Source organism: Monodelphis domestica, chromosome 1 (assembly GCF_027887165.1).
Source record: "Monodelphis domestica isolate mMonDom1 chromosome 1, mMonDom1.pri, whole genome shotgun sequence".
Lineage (NCBI taxonomy): Eukaryota > Metazoa > Chordata > Mammalia > Didelphimorphia > Didelphidae > Monodelphis > Monodelphis domestica.
Window position 1 is genome coordinate 515,769,834 of NC_077227.1, and position 15,090 is coordinate 515,784,923.

Below are 15,090 nucleotides of genomic sequence, written 5' to 3' on the forward strand. Positions count from 1 at the left end.
CAAACCACAGAGGTGGTCAAAAGCAGGAAAGCCACAGGAACCAGGAGGCAAGTGGAAAAAGAGGGCCAGCAGGAAACTAGACGGATGCCTTGTATCACATCATCATAGACCTAGAAGAGGATTTGGAGGGTTTTTTAACCCTCAGAATCAGTACTAAGTATTAATTATAAGGCAGAAGAGAGGCAAGGGCTAGGCACTGGAGTTGTGACTTGCCCAGGATCACATAGCTAGGAAGTGCCTGAGGTCAGATTTGAACCCAGGAATTCCTGTCTCCCAGCCTGGTGCTCTATTCACTGAACTATCTAGCTTCCCCTTAAAGAAGGAATTCTTTTTAAAAAAGATATTTCATTTTTCCAATTACATGTAACAAAAATTTTCAACATACATTTCCCAAAATGATAAGATCTAATTTGTCTCTTTTCTTCCCTTCCTTCCCACCTCTTGGAGATGGTAGGTAGTTTGATCTGGGTTATACATGTATTATCATGCAAAACGCACTCCCATATTGGTCATTGCTGTAATAAAGCATACTTACATAAAACCAATCCCCCCAAGGAAACATAAATAAACTAATGTGAAAAATTGTCTCCTTTGATCTACATTCTGACTCCCAACAGTTCTTTCTCTGGAGCATTCTTTATCATAAGTAAAGGAAAGGTTCTTAACCTGGGGTCCATGAACTTAAAAAGGGTTTTTTTTTGGTAATGGCATTTCAAATATAATGATTTTTCTTTCATAATTCCATTCATTTTATCTTTTACATTTAAAAATAAATTTCTGTGATGATCTTAGCCTTCACCAAATGTGCCAAAGGAGTTCATGCCCCAAAAATGGATAAAAAAATCCTGAACTAGAATTAGAATGCACCTCTAGTCTAACCCCATCATGTTATAGAAAGTAAGGTGAGGTTCAGAGATTGTCAATAAATTGATAGATAGTCAATAACAAATCCAGGATCTGAACTTGGATCCTTTGATGCTAGATCCAGGGCTGAAAGCCTTGGAGAAGATGGGGGAAAGGCTGAAATCAAGAGGCATGTTCTCTGGAGGAAAAATATCCCCTTTCCTCCCTCTTTGCCTTTAAAATAGTAAATGAATCAATTAACTAGGGCAGGGAGTGAACATTTAGTAAGCTCATTCTTTGTGCCAGTCACTGTGCTCACTTTCAAAGATACAAATACATAAGTAAACATAGTCCCTACCCTCAAAGGGCAGGCATTATTTTAAAGCCCTTTGCACATAATTCTATATTGCCTTCCAGAATGGCTGGATTAATTCACAACTCCACCAGCAATGTATTAATGTCCCAATTTTGCCGCAACCCCTCCAACTGTATTATTTTCCTTTACTGTCATATTGACCAGTCTGCTAGGTGTGAGGTGGTACCTCAGCATTGTTTTGATTTGCATTTCTCTAATTATGAGAGATTTAGAACACTTTTTCAAGTGTTTATTGACAGTTTTGATTTCTTTATTTGAAAATGACTATTCATGTCCCTTGACCATTTGTCAGTTGGGAAATGGCTTGATTTTTTTTTTTTTGTACAATTGACTTAGCTCCTTATAAATTTGAGAAATGAGACCTTTGTCAGAAGTTTTTGTTACAAGATTTCTTCCAATTTGTTGCTTCCCTATAATTTTGGTTGCATTGGTTTTGTTCGTACAGAAACTTTTAAATTTAATATAATCAAAATTATTAATTTAATGTTTTGTAAAAATATGGAATGCTTCATGAATTTGCATGTCATCCTTGCCCACAGGCCATGCTAATCTTATTTGTATTGTTCCAATTTTATTATATGTGCTTCCAAAGCAAGCACCAGCTAACATTTATATAGTGATTTTCAATTTTCCAAAACAACTTTACATGTGTTCTTTCATTTGATAATGTATTTTGGAAAGAAAAAAGTTTGGTGGCAATAGAAAGTTAGTGACAGGACAAGAAGACTTTTCATTTAGTCCCCAACTCTAGTATCTACTCTGTCTAAGATTCCTTTTCATCACAAAGGAGAATGAGAGAAACAAGGAAGATGCACAGTTGGAAGAGGGATCAGTAAGACGTTTGTAGAGAAGTTCAAAGCAAAAAAAGGGAGCCATCTGTGAAAGCCAGAGATCAGTGTAGACCTGTGACTAGAGTCCCAGGGTGATATGTATTCCTTGGAACAACAAAGACACTCAACAAATAAGTGTTGCTAGTGGTGGCTCTCCCTGAAACCAAACAAGCTCCCCCCAAAAGATTACTTTCTTTAGCAGCAAAGAGTGCTTAGAGCAGAAGTTCTTAACCTTTTTGCATATCATAGATCCCTCTTTGGAAATCTAATAGAATCCTCAGAATAATGTTTTTAATTTAAAAAAAAAGATATATATAGATATATATATACATATGTATGTGTAATTATAAAAGAAATCAATTATACTGAAATCTAGCTTTTTTTAGGTTCACAGATCCCAAGATTAGTGAGTGTTCCTTAGGGTAGAGCTAAGAATGAAGAGGGAATTGGACTACTGGAAGAGGCCAGCTAACACAGATCTAGCCTGGGAAATAGATAGCTCAGGAGCTTGGGCAGAGGGGTCCAAATCACCAAGAGAGCTTCTAAATCAGACAAGGCCAGACCATGTCATAGTTCTTTGTTACCTCCATCCAGAGAGTGCATTTGGTGCTTTGGTGCATTTAAGATGTTTGGTCTTAGGGCCTTATGTCTAAGGGGCACTTGGCAGGAAGTGGAGACTGGAGAATGGTCATATTCCTAGAGCTATGGCCATCAAGGACAGTGAGAAGGGACAGTGATAAGAAGGCAACATGAGTCAACAACCCCCTCATGCCCTAGATTTGAGGGGGAAAATTCTTGGTTTGAATCCTGATTATGCTATTCTGTGTCACCTTATCTCTATTAGTCCCACTTGGTTTCATCATCTATAATAGTGATGGTGAACCTTTTAGAGACCAAGTGCCCAAACTGAAATACTCATAAAGCATGTGGACCCTCTGCCTTACCTCAGTCAGGGGAGGGAGGAAGAGCTCCCATTGGGTTCTTGGGCAGGGGGGTAGGTGATGAGAGAAATATACTCAGGTATGCATGGAGAAGGGGAAGGGTACAACCCCCTCTGGCATGTTCTAGAACATGTGCTATAGGTTCACCAAAACTGATTTGTGCCATGAAGAGGTTGAACTAAATGTCCTTTGAAGTCTCTTCTGGCCATAGATCTATAATCCTCTAATTTTGTGATATTCAGAAATTTTCTAAGTGGGAGCTCTGAGGTTTATCCTTAGAAAGGATAAGTCAGGTCCAAGTCATATTGACCATACAGTAGTTCCCGCACAGGCCAGGGATGCAATGCCCCTTCCAGATCCTCCACCACTTACAGAGAGCATCAAGGAATTCACCTAATCATGTCCTACCCAGTAGTTCTTCTTTATGTCATGTTCTCAAAAAACTCATTATTCTACAAGATGAAATCAGCTCCTCATATTATTTTCCATCTAGAATAAAGCTCTTCATCATGTCCCCTATCCAAGTTACTTCGCTCCTCCTACTCACTTTTCAGCTTCTTTTTTTTTTTATGTGTGTTGCCTTTCCTGGTTAGATTGTGAGTTCCTTGAGGACAGGGGCTATCTTATACCTTTCTCTGTATTGCTGGCACTTAGCACAGTGCCTGGCACATAGTAGGTGCTTAATAACTAATTATTGGCCTGCTGTTCCAGACATCGGTCAAAAACCTGAGTAGGGGGAAGGTGGAGAAGGGGACAACTGACCCAAGTCATGCCAGCCAGGACTAAAGGCTACGTGCATCTTCCCAAACTGAGCATGTGTTCTGTGAACTGATAGAGAATCCACTTACCACAAGATCTCATTCCTGGTCAGAAAGGTCAGCGCCTGCAATTAACCATAGAGTCATCAGCCTCAAAGTCACGAGTTCCAAAGAATCAAAAAGGGAAGGACCAAGTTCCCATTTTACAAAAGAGAAAACAGAAACATCAATTGGGTCCAAGTCTCATAGTGCCCTGGGCAGGAAGTAGAGTTGTAATTATCTGCTTCTTTTCTTACATAATCATTCAGAAGCCTCTTGGAAATGGAACTCCTTTTTAAAGTTAAAAAAAAATTTTAATGAGTTCCTTTTTAAAGAGAAAACTGGGGACTGAACTATGACATGGGATAGAACAAGGACTAGATGCAAGGATCAGGCTAAGCATGTAAAAGCCTTGAGCACCAGGTGAAGAGGAGAGTAATGGGGAGTGGGATGGAGTAGAATTGAAGAGATTAATCTATTCTAGATGAGTGGTTTTAAAAATTTTTGGCCCATTTAATACTGCTAAATATTATTGAGGACTCTCCAAAGAGCTACTGCTTAAGTGAGTTTTATCTAACAGTATTTACTATATTAGAAATTAAAATATCTTAGTATTATTATAAAAATAGCTTTGTCTTTGCAGACCCCCTGAAAATCTTAGGTATGCCCAGAGGTCCCCAGAACATACTTTGAGAACCACTGATCTAAAACCATATTGGAGCATCAGAATCATAGGTAAGGCTTGTCTTTCCTTCAATCGCATTTCTTTAGAACTTTGGGTATATGGACTGGAGATGGTCCAAGAGGCATCACCAGCCCTACCCACCTGATATTCCTCCAATTCCTCCCAGCTCATGGGGTGCCTTAGACACTGGCCCATGCTATCTTCTATGGCCTTTCTCTCTGCCAGAAGTCAGGACTGTAGCATCCCACACTCTAGTGGGAACCTTCTCTCTCCAGTGTACGGTCACTGATTGGCCCAGTTACCATGGTGACACTCCATTCTACTTCCTCCCTATTCTATCTGGGATGAAGAACAATGGGTTCAAGAGTGAAGATGACCAGAATTTTTTTTTAATTTTCCCAAATCTTAAGGGCCTTAAACATAGTAGCCTTGGTGCTGGTGGACCTTCCCTAAATCCTGAAAAGAACCAGACATTTAAGGCTTAGGTCCATAGATCCCTGATGCTAAACGAACTTTCCTAGGGTCACCTAGTACATTTTCCTCCCTCCAGGGTGAGTTGAGCCCTAACCATTTCAGCCAAATGAATTTTATAAATATTCATAAAATTCTATGAGGAAGTATATTCTATATCTTCTTTGATAAGCCATTTCTGTATCTCCATCTTATCTCTTCTGGGATATACCTCTCATAAGATACAATTTAAATCCATTCCATGTACTGCTGTCCCCTTTGCATTCTTGAAAAAGTTCCAGAGTAGCATATCATATCTATTCATTCATCCTGAACTTATCAAGCTCCTTTGAGGTATGAAGCAAACCACTAGGCACTGAGAGATGGACTTCTACCTCTTTTCCCCTTAAAACTAAAAATGAAAGGCCACAGGCATTTGCAAATATATTTGTTTCTCCCATAGCTGCTGGTACATATGTGAAAATATCAACATTTGGTGGGGGCAATTAGATTTCTCAGTGGATAGAGAGTCAGCCTGGACACAGGAGGTCCTGAGGGGTCTGAGTTTAGCCTTAGTCACTTCCTAGCTGTGTGACCCTGAGCAGATCACTTATCCCCCATTGCCTAGCCCTTACCTCTCTTCTACCTTGGAACCAATACACAGTATTGATTCCAAGACAGAAGGTAAGGGTTTTTTTAACTGGTACAAAATGAGCTGATATTTCTCCCTAATCCAGATGATTGGTCCTTTATCGCTCCAAGTCCCATGACCTCATTCAGCACCTAAAACTCAAAGGCCCCAAAAATGGGCCCCCTGCAGTGAATAGGATGAAAAAGACTCCATTCCTGTCTAAGGGGAGAGCTGCAATATGTAGCATTGAGCAGAAATTACGATTCACTTCCAAAAACATTAAATGCCTGTCAGATCCTAAGGAATACAAGTAGTCTGGGTTAGATGATAAAAGGATGGGCTAGGAAGAAGAAAGAAGTGATTTCAATTCCCTTCTCTATATTTACTAGTCGTGTGACCAAAGACAAGTCATTTGAGCTTTATAAGTGTCAAGCAACAACTTTGAACTAATCTACCAAGTCAGAAAAAGATTGTAATATATGTTTGTGGTGGTAGTTCCTACACCAGAAGTTCCCTAAACTGAAAAAATAACAGATCCTTTGCAAATGCAGAAGGCATTGTGCTAGGTTGAGGGATATCAGCCAAAAAAAATGCAACTGTAATTGCCCTCTAGAAGCTTACATCCTACTGACATGGGCACAGATAAATGTACTATAAATAAATATCAATAATATTGATAAATATAATACCAAGTAAACTGAAGAAACTGGAGGCTGAGAGAACAGATGAGATGAGCTCTTTGAAAGAAGAGAATTCTGAACAGAAAAGATGAGGGAGGAATGCATTCTGGTTATAGGATGCAGATCAAAAGAATGGATAAAAACGAAGAAGAAATGAGAAGTTTGGAGAAGAATAAGGAATTCCATTTGACTGGAACACAGAGCAAGTGTAGCAGAGTAATATGAAATGTCTCCACATTTAGGTGGGAACTGGACTGGGCATGGCACTGAATACTAAGATAAGGTGCTTATATTATCTTAGAGGTAACAGAGAGCCACAGGTAGTTTTTGACCAGACGAGTGACGTGGGAAGACCTGTTTCAAGGGAAAATTATTTTTCCCGTTGTATTGCAGATGAGTTGTAGAGGAGGAAATATTAGAGGAAGGAAGATACTATAATAGACTCAGCAAAGAACAATAAGGTTTTTACATGTAACTAGAGAAAAAAAGAAAATATTATAAAAATAAAAAGAAGCAATAAGGGCCTGAACTGGGGCAGTGTTCATGGATGTAGAGAGAAGCAAACAGAAATGGAGATGTTGAAGAGATAGAAGCAAAAGGATTTGGCCGTTGATTTGGACATGAAGGAGAGAAACAGGCCAAGGATGATTCTAAGGTGACAAATTTGGGTAATGGATGAGGGAGCCCAGGATGGATGATCTTAATTGTCTCAGTAAAGCAGGAGGGGAGGTGATCTGCTTAGAGAAAAGGGAGCATTGGTGGTGCCAGTAATAGAAACGAGAAAATCTGGAGGAGAGACAAGCATATCAGAGAGAAGAGGATAAGTCTTCTTTTGTACTTACTGAGTTTAAAGGGCCAATGGGGCATGCAGGTGGAGATGTCAGCAGGCAACTGAAGAAGGTGGGATTGAATTCAAGAGAGATTAATTAGAGTCTGATGAATCATTTTGGAAAATATATGTTAATTGATGGCATTTGAGTCCAGGGCAACTCAGGAGATTACTAGGACAGAAGGTGTATATAGGGAAGAATAGGACAGAACTATGAGGGTCCTTCATGCACATGACAGGAAGGAGAATAACCAGTTTGTAGGTGACCCAGAAGTCAAGAGAAGAGAAAATAGCTATAAGGAGGGATTGGAGAACAGTGTTAAAAGTTACAGAAAGAGGGAAGTTAGGTGCCTGGAGAGGAGGAGGCCTTGGGTTCATATCTAGCCTCAAACACTTCCTAGTTCTATGACCCTGGGCAAGTCACTTAACCCCCATTGCCTAGCCCTTACCACTCTTCTGCCTTGGAATCAATTCTTAGTATGGATTCCAAGACAGAAAGTAAAAGTTGTTGTTCTTTTTTTTTTTAATTTACAGAAATGTCAGGAAGACTGGATAATGAGGAGAAAAAAAAAACATTGAAACTGAGCAGTTAATAAATCATGAGTAACCTTAGAGATTTAATCAAGTATGGAATTGGAAGTGAGATCACAAGGAACTGAATAATGAGTGAGTGATAAGAATATAGAGGCAGCAAGTGTATAATGACTCCCTCTAGGAGTGTAGCTATGAAAGACATAGGGCAAGATCTTAAGAGGATGGCAGGTTCAAATGAAGAATTGAGCAGGGGGGAGGGGGGACCTAAGGATATTTGTAAACAGGAAGGAAATAGTAGAGAGGAAATAGTAGTAGGAGAGAGCAGGAATGTTGAATGAGACAAATTCCCAAAAGATGGGATTGTGGGTAAAATACAGGGACAAGTCCTGGAAAGGAAGAGAGCTATCTCTTTCTCAGAGACTAGCCCCAAGAAGGAGAGGTCACCTGAAGAAGTCGAGATGTTTTGAAGATTGGCTTACTGGAAATGAGAGGTCTCAGAATGACTCGCCTTGATTTTCTCATTAAAGTAAGTAGTGAGGTCCTCTGCTGAGAAAAGGGGAAGGACTTGAAGAATTTGAAGAGAAGAAAAGCTCTACAACATGAAGAAGCAGGACATCTGCTTTCTAGTCACTGAACTGTCATGAACTCACCTCATCCAATCTATGAGTTAACAGCATGTCAAGAGTCAGGAAAGCATGGATTCAAGTCTCACCTCTTGCACAAATCAGTGGTGTGGTCACAAGTAAGTCACTTAAACTCTCAGTGTCTCCATGAACCATTCTAAGACTCCTGTTGCATCAGCATCCATGAAGGAAAGCTTAACTACATAGATGATACCAAAGGTCCAGAGCAAAAACAAATAATTGATCAGCTTATGATCCATAAAATAATGTGGACTTTAATCTACTAATCTTTAAGGTCTCTTCCAGATCCAGTCTATGACTCTGTGAATAAATACAAAACTTTATGTGAAAGGTAACAACAGAAAGTACTGTGATGAGGATTTCTAAGACAGAAGAAAGTGTTTTTGATAGGAACATTCAGGGAAGTTTCATGGAAGAAGTGGCTTTTGAGGGGAGCCTTCAAGTATTGGTAGAATTTAAACATCCAGACTTGGCTTTATTCTTCTTTATTAAATTATTTTGCAGTCCTGCAGGATCTGCAATTTCATCATAGATCACTTTTTTCTCATTTGCTGACACACACCGATGTGTCTTCCTTAGTGCCAAACACTGCTTTTGGGCAGTTTTTTCAATTGGCACCTTGATGAGTCCCAGAACTGTGAGTTGTTAGAGGAGGAGGAGGAGAAATTTGAAAAATAAAGGCTAATATAATGACTAGCATGTTGATAGAGTGGGAAGGAGAACTCTAACTAGGGCAAGGCAATCTGTGTTTTGTCTCAGTGCACTAAAATCTGGATGGTACTGACAGCACTTGAGCTGCTGATGCAATATAGAATCAACAGAGGTTAGCATCTATTTAGCAAGCCTAATTATCGAAATTAAAAAGCTACTAAATGACAAATTTCCTCCCTCCCTCACCATGGCTGCATGTGAGTTCCACAGCTTGTACCACTTTATGCCTCACCAAACATACACACATATACACAATATCCCTACCACCATGCCCACCTCTTCTACCAACTCTACTACCCTCACCACTAAGTCAACAGCCTTTTGGAATTCAGGGTCTGCTTATCCCATGCTTCAAATTAAACAGCCTGGTCGCCAAGCTTGCTAGTTATAGCTCTGGTCTCATGAGAACAGTTTTAGGAATCAGGAGACCTGGGTTCTAGTTTCAGCTCTGTATCCATCCTCCTTGATTAGCTTATGACCCATAAATAATATAGACTGGGTAATCTTTGTTGACAGGAACTGGGCAGAATTCACTTTTCCTTTCTGGGCCTGAGGTTCCTTACCTGGAACAGAAAAAATTTCACAGTTGGAAGAGATTCCATAGAATTACCAAGTTCAACTTGCTCCTGAAAGGAGAATCCCCTCTAGAACATTTTTTACAAGTGGAAGCATGGGGTTCTCTCGGGATCTGCCCCAAGTTCTCTTTTCTTCTCTCTCTAGACATTCTTTCCTGGTGTTTTCATCTACTCCCCTGAGCTCAATTGTCATCTTTTCCCCATTTCTAACATCTCTCTCCTACTTAAAATGAGTAGTACCCAAAGGGATTTCTTTTGGAGTACCCTATTGAAAGTAGTGCTGGAGAATTCCTTTTAGGCAGGATGATCTAGCAGAAAGACTGCTGGACGGGGAGGGAGGAAAGACCTGCGCTTGAATCCTACCTCTGACATTTACTATGGGATCATATGAAGTCAATTAACCTGTCTGGTCCTCTGTTTTCTTATTAGAGTGGAGCTAATAATACCTGCAGTACCACCTGTGCAAGTTTGTTGAGGATCAAATGAAATGTTCTGTATGAAGTGCTTTGCAAACCTTAAAGCACTACCTATATTCATGCCTATTAGTACTATTACTCTTCCCTGGAGGAGTAGAATTTTGTCCCTTATTTTGCTGTTTAATTATCTTTTTCTCTGATACTTTGGATAGCCTCTAGATGACTGGTTAAAAAATATTAGTGGAGGCTTCCAACCTATAGTTTTGAGCAGACAGTGATCTATACTCATAAATGTATTAAGGTAGCTAGGTAGCTCAGTGGATAGGGCACTGATTCTGGAGTCAGGAAAACCTGAGTTCAAATCCAGTCTCAGACATTTACTAGCTGTGTGACCCTGGGTAAGTCACTTAATTGCTTTCTTCCTCAGTTTCCTTATCTGTAAAAATGGGATCATAATAACTTCTATCTTCTATCCTTATTATAAGGATCAACTGAGATACTAATTATAAAGCAATTTGCAAAGCCTTAAAGGGCCACATAAATGCTAGTGATTCATGTATTGGGAGTACAAGGTAGTAAAGGAATGGACCTTACAGGAAACATTACTTCAAAGGCAGCCCATTTCGCTTTGGGACAGGTACAGATGTTAGTAAGTTTTTCCTTATATCCAACTGAATTCAGTTCTCCAGAATTTTCATCGAATGTTCCTAGTTTTGCCCTCTGAGACAAACAGAGCAGCTCTTATTCTTAATAATATCCAAGATGTCTTCTGATTTTAAGGTTCATAAAATCTTAGACATGGCAGGGATGTCAGAAGTCATCCGAGTCCCCATGAAACCAGACCTGAAAGACAAGGAAGGAAGAGCCCTTGCAAGGAGACCTTGCAAAGCCAGTTCTAATTCTTGGGCAGTTTTTCTTGACATCAAAACAAAGTTCACCTCTTTGTAACTTCCAGTTCTGCTCTCTGGGGACAAAGAGAATACATTTTTTTCCAATAACAGGTAGAAACTATTTTTAAACCCTTACCTTCCACTTTAGAATCAATACTTCCACACAGCTAGGAAGTATCTGAATGTGTTGGTGCCAAGATAGAAGAGCGGTAAGGGCTAGACAATTGGGGTTAAGTGACTTGCCCAGGGTCACACAGCTAGGAAGTATCTGAGGCTAGATTTGAACCCAGGACCTCCTGTCTCTAGGCCTGGCTCTCAATCCACTGAGCCATCCAGCTGTCCCCAGAAACAATTTTTCATAATTATTTTCTGACATTTTACAATCCAGATTCCCTCCCTTCCCTCTCCCCTTCCCCAAGGCAATCAAATAGTCTGATAGCAGTTTTATAGCAGTGTCTTCATGAAATGCATATTTCCATTTTGCTCATGCCACAACAGAAGACACATCACACACACACACACACACACACTCAGGAAAGAAATAAAGTGGAAGATGGCATAAAGCTTTGATCTGCAATCAGACTCCTACAGTTCCTTCTTTGTGGATAGCATTTTCAGCATGAGTCCCTTGGGATATCTTGGAAACTTGGTTTGCTGATAATAGTTTAGTCCTTCACAGTTGAGCATGACAGTCTCTCCAACACTTGAAAGCCATTGTCATACTCCCCGATCCATCCCCAAATCTTCTCTTCTCCAACCTAAATATCCCATCCCTTTATTTATTCATTAATTAATTTGTTTATTAATAATAAACCCTCACCTTCTGTCTTAGAATTGATGCTAAAGATCTGTTCCAAGGCAGAAGAGGGATAAGGGCTAAGCAGTTGGGGTGAGGTGACTTGCCCAGGGCCACACAGCTAGGAAGTATTTGAACCCAGGATCTCCCATCTCTAGGCATGGCTTTAATTGATCTTCATATAGCTTGGACTAGAGGTCCTTCACCATTCTGTTTGTCCTTTTCTAGATATTCTTCAACATATAAGTGTTCTCCCTACATGGTAACTCAGTGATTTCTATGGGTCAACAAATGTTTGTTGAATGAATGCATCACTGAACCATCCAACACTATTTCTTTAATATAAAGATATTTTATTTTACCAACACTATTTCTTAAACCTCCTTAGCACAACCCTTCCATTCCAGCCAGATAAATATTCTTAATGTCACACATTGTATAATTTCCCACCCCAGATGAATATTCTTAATGTCACACATTGTATAATTCTCCCACCTCTGGGCTTTTGCTTATGTTTTGCCCCTTAGTGCAAATATCCAAATCCTACACACTTTTTAAGGCTTAGTGCATATGTTCTTCCTCTATTTAGTCTAGAATGGGCACCTTTGGGAAGAGAAACACTTAATAAAAGATCTTGACTTGAATATCCATCATTGACCTATTCTTCTTTGAACCTGGGTTCTCTGGTAGGACTATATTAAAGTTAGAAAATTAATTAGGAAAATAGAAAAAAAAGAATGTCCAAAATGGAAGGAACCATTGTCCAACCTCTTCTATTACAGCAGAGGGCACTAAAATGCAGAAAGCTGAAGTTCTTTGGTGGGGAATACCTAATGGCAGAGCCAGAATTATAACCCAAGACTTCTGATGAATATTTCCATAGATTACTCAATTACATTGTCCAATGTAGAGACCTCTTTGGGTGTAAATTCCAGTCTATCCTTGCAGCCTTATTTCTCCTTCACGTTGTTGTTGATTGGCCATTTCAGTCATGCTCGATTCTTTGTCATCCTGTTTGAGGTTCTCTTGGCAAAGATATTAGAATAGTTCACCATTTCTTTCTCAGTTCATTTTTTATAGAGGAAGAAAATGAGGCAAACAGGGCTGTGCCTTGCCCGGGATCCCTCAGCTACTAAGTGTCTGGGGCCATATCAGGTAGATGAGTCTTCTTGGCTCCAAGCCCTGTACTCTACCTTCTGTACCACCTAGCTGGACTGTTTATTATATTAACCTGGACTGTTTGCAATTCCCTGAATTTAACACTGTGCCTCTCATTCCTGGGCCTTTGCAGAGGCTGTGCCTAGTGCTTGAAATAGCCTTTCTCTCCTCTGATTCTTAGAATTCTTTGCTTCTTTCAAGGTTTAGTCCATATGCCACCTCTTACAGAAAGATGTTCCTGATCTTAGAACTCTTGCTCTCTCTTCAAATTATCATGTAAATATTTATCTTTTTTTTTTTCTGTTTAATTGTAGTATTTTGTTGTTCAGCCTTTTCAATCGTGCCTGACTCTTTGTGTCTGACTCCATTTGGGATTTTCTTGGCAAATATACTAGAGTGGTTTGCCATTTCCTTCTCCAGTCATTTTACAGATGAGGAAACTGAGGCAAACAGGGTGAAGTGACCTACTCAGAGTCACACAATTAGTAAGTATCTGAGGCCAGTTTTGAATTCAGGAAGATTAATGTTCCTGACTCCAGGCCCTGAGCTCTATCCGCTGAGCCACCTAGCTATGGTGTGTACCTCATAGCTTTTCTTGTTTTGTCATCGTATCCCCAGCACCTGAAAAAAGGTACCTTGCACTACTTACTGTAGGCAGTAATGATTATTGGCTTGGATTGACTTATTGATTATGTAGAAGAATGATCTAGTTGCAGGACTGGGCCCAGGTGTTGCGGCCAAGTAGTGGAGGGCTTAGACAGTTGTTTGCTTAGGTGAACTGGAGATCAACATGAAAGGCAAGACTGAGATAAGCATGGAAACTCCTCACTAATTTGGGCAACTCGAAAGTAGAAACTAAAGTGGGCTGGCAAGAAGCTAGCGGAAATTTAGTCAGCAAGCTCAGTCAAGAAGGAGCGAGTCAGGGGGAGGGAAGTAAATGAAAGCAACCACTGAGCTCTCTCTTCCAGGAGGGTGGGCTGTGCCCTTCGTAAATCATTTCCTTTATAAAGGGAATATTACATAGAAATACAATTCTCTTTATAAAACACTGGGGGGGGGGTCCATGCAGAGCCATTATGGGAAAGCTTGCCCCCACATTAAAGGGGCCCAATCAGTGGAGTAGGGCAGAGCTCCATTAGGGCAGTGTCCTGGGGGCAGACAACGAACTCTGCCAGAGCCAGGATGGCCTCAGGCAGTGCCTCCCAAGTTTGTGGATCTCTCCTTGTTCAATACATCTCCTGGGGATGAAGGGACACCTGGGAGAAAAAAGGGTAAATTGACAGATAAGACATCTGGGACATTATCGGAGAAAATGGAAATGTGAATAATGTAAATGCTGCAGTTTAACCCTTAAATATCAGTCTCATAGAGCAAGAAAAGAAAGGGAAGGAGAAGGAGGGAGCAACGGAGGAAAGAAGGCAATGGTGAGGGACAAAATGTGTCACTGCGGAGCATTGGAAAGAACCACTGTCAGAAGAAATAGGAAGTGTAAGTCCAGGACAGATACCTAAGTGGTAAATGGAAAGAATGATGGGTGCTTCAGCACCTTTCTTCTCTCTTTCTTTCTCTCTTTTCCTTGCTCTCTCTTGCCCTTCCTTCCATGGAACCTCCAACCCTGGGAGGTAGGGGGTACAGATATTGCTCTCATATCACAGATTAGAAAACTGAGTCTCAGAAAGGTTGAATGATTTGCCAAGGTCAGCCAGCTAAGAAGTGTTGGCACTAGGATTTGGAGCCAGTTTCCTGATTCTAGAACCAGTTGTCTTTTCTCTGTGATGTTTCTTCTCAATGAAGAAGACCTATCTAATCAAAGTATTTCCTTGTCTCTCTCCTGCTGGCCATCTACAAAGTCCCTCTTTAATTATAAATAGAGTCATTAGAGACAGGTTAAGATGATCGAGTGGTTTCATTTATATTCCAGGGCAGCCCTGGAATGCCTCCAGCAGTAAGTGAAAATACTCTGCACAATGGTCTCCCTCTCCCTCTCCCTCTCTCTTTCCCTTTCCCTCTCTCTCTCTCTCTCTCTCTCTCTCTCTCTCTCTCTCTCTCTCTCTCTCTCTCTCTCCCCCGCCATCCTCTCCTTCTCTGTCCTGCCTGTGTATCTGTCTCTTTATGTCTTTGTCTCTCTCTCTCTGCCCCAATTCTCCTTCCCTATCTGCCAGTGTCCCTGTTTCTGTCTATTGCTTTCTGTCACTGCCTCTGTCTCTCTCCCTCAGTCTCTCTCTGACTCTCCCTCTCTTCTTCCTACTCCTTCTCTTCCCTCCTCCTCTTTCCCCCTTCCCTCTCTTGTCTATGTCTTTGTTT

At 40.5% G+C, this 15,090-nt stretch overlaps 1 protein-coding gene and 1 non-coding gene across 5 annotated transcripts in view; both read right to left on the reverse strand.

Annotated features, from left to right (window-relative positions):
- Positions 1-4,778, reverse strand: part of CIB4 (calcium and integrin binding family member 4) — a 120,872-nt gene extending 116,094 nt beyond the window's left edge. For 2 of the 4 annotated variants that reach the window (XM_007475955.3, XM_007475954.3), the window contains exons 1-2: positions 4,614-4,778; positions 3,839-3,873 (exon numbers count right to left, since the gene is read on the reverse strand). In XM_007475955.3, coding sequence (XP_007476017.1) covers positions 3,839-3,873; positions 4,614-4,667 — 89 coding nt within the window. In that variant the 5' untranslated portion in view covers positions 4,668-4,778. The remainder of the gene's footprint in view (positions 1-3,838; positions 3,874-4,613) is intronic. The other 2 variants (XM_001380222.5, XM_016428627.2) reach the window with 1 other exon arrangement.
- LOC130456589 (U6 spliceosomal RNA) lies at positions 1,712-1,818 on the reverse strand. The gene has a single exon (XR_008915660.1). It is a non-coding gene; the product is annotated as a U6 spliceosomal RNA (small nuclear RNA).
- Positions 4,779-15,090: the final 10,312 nt, after the last annotated feature.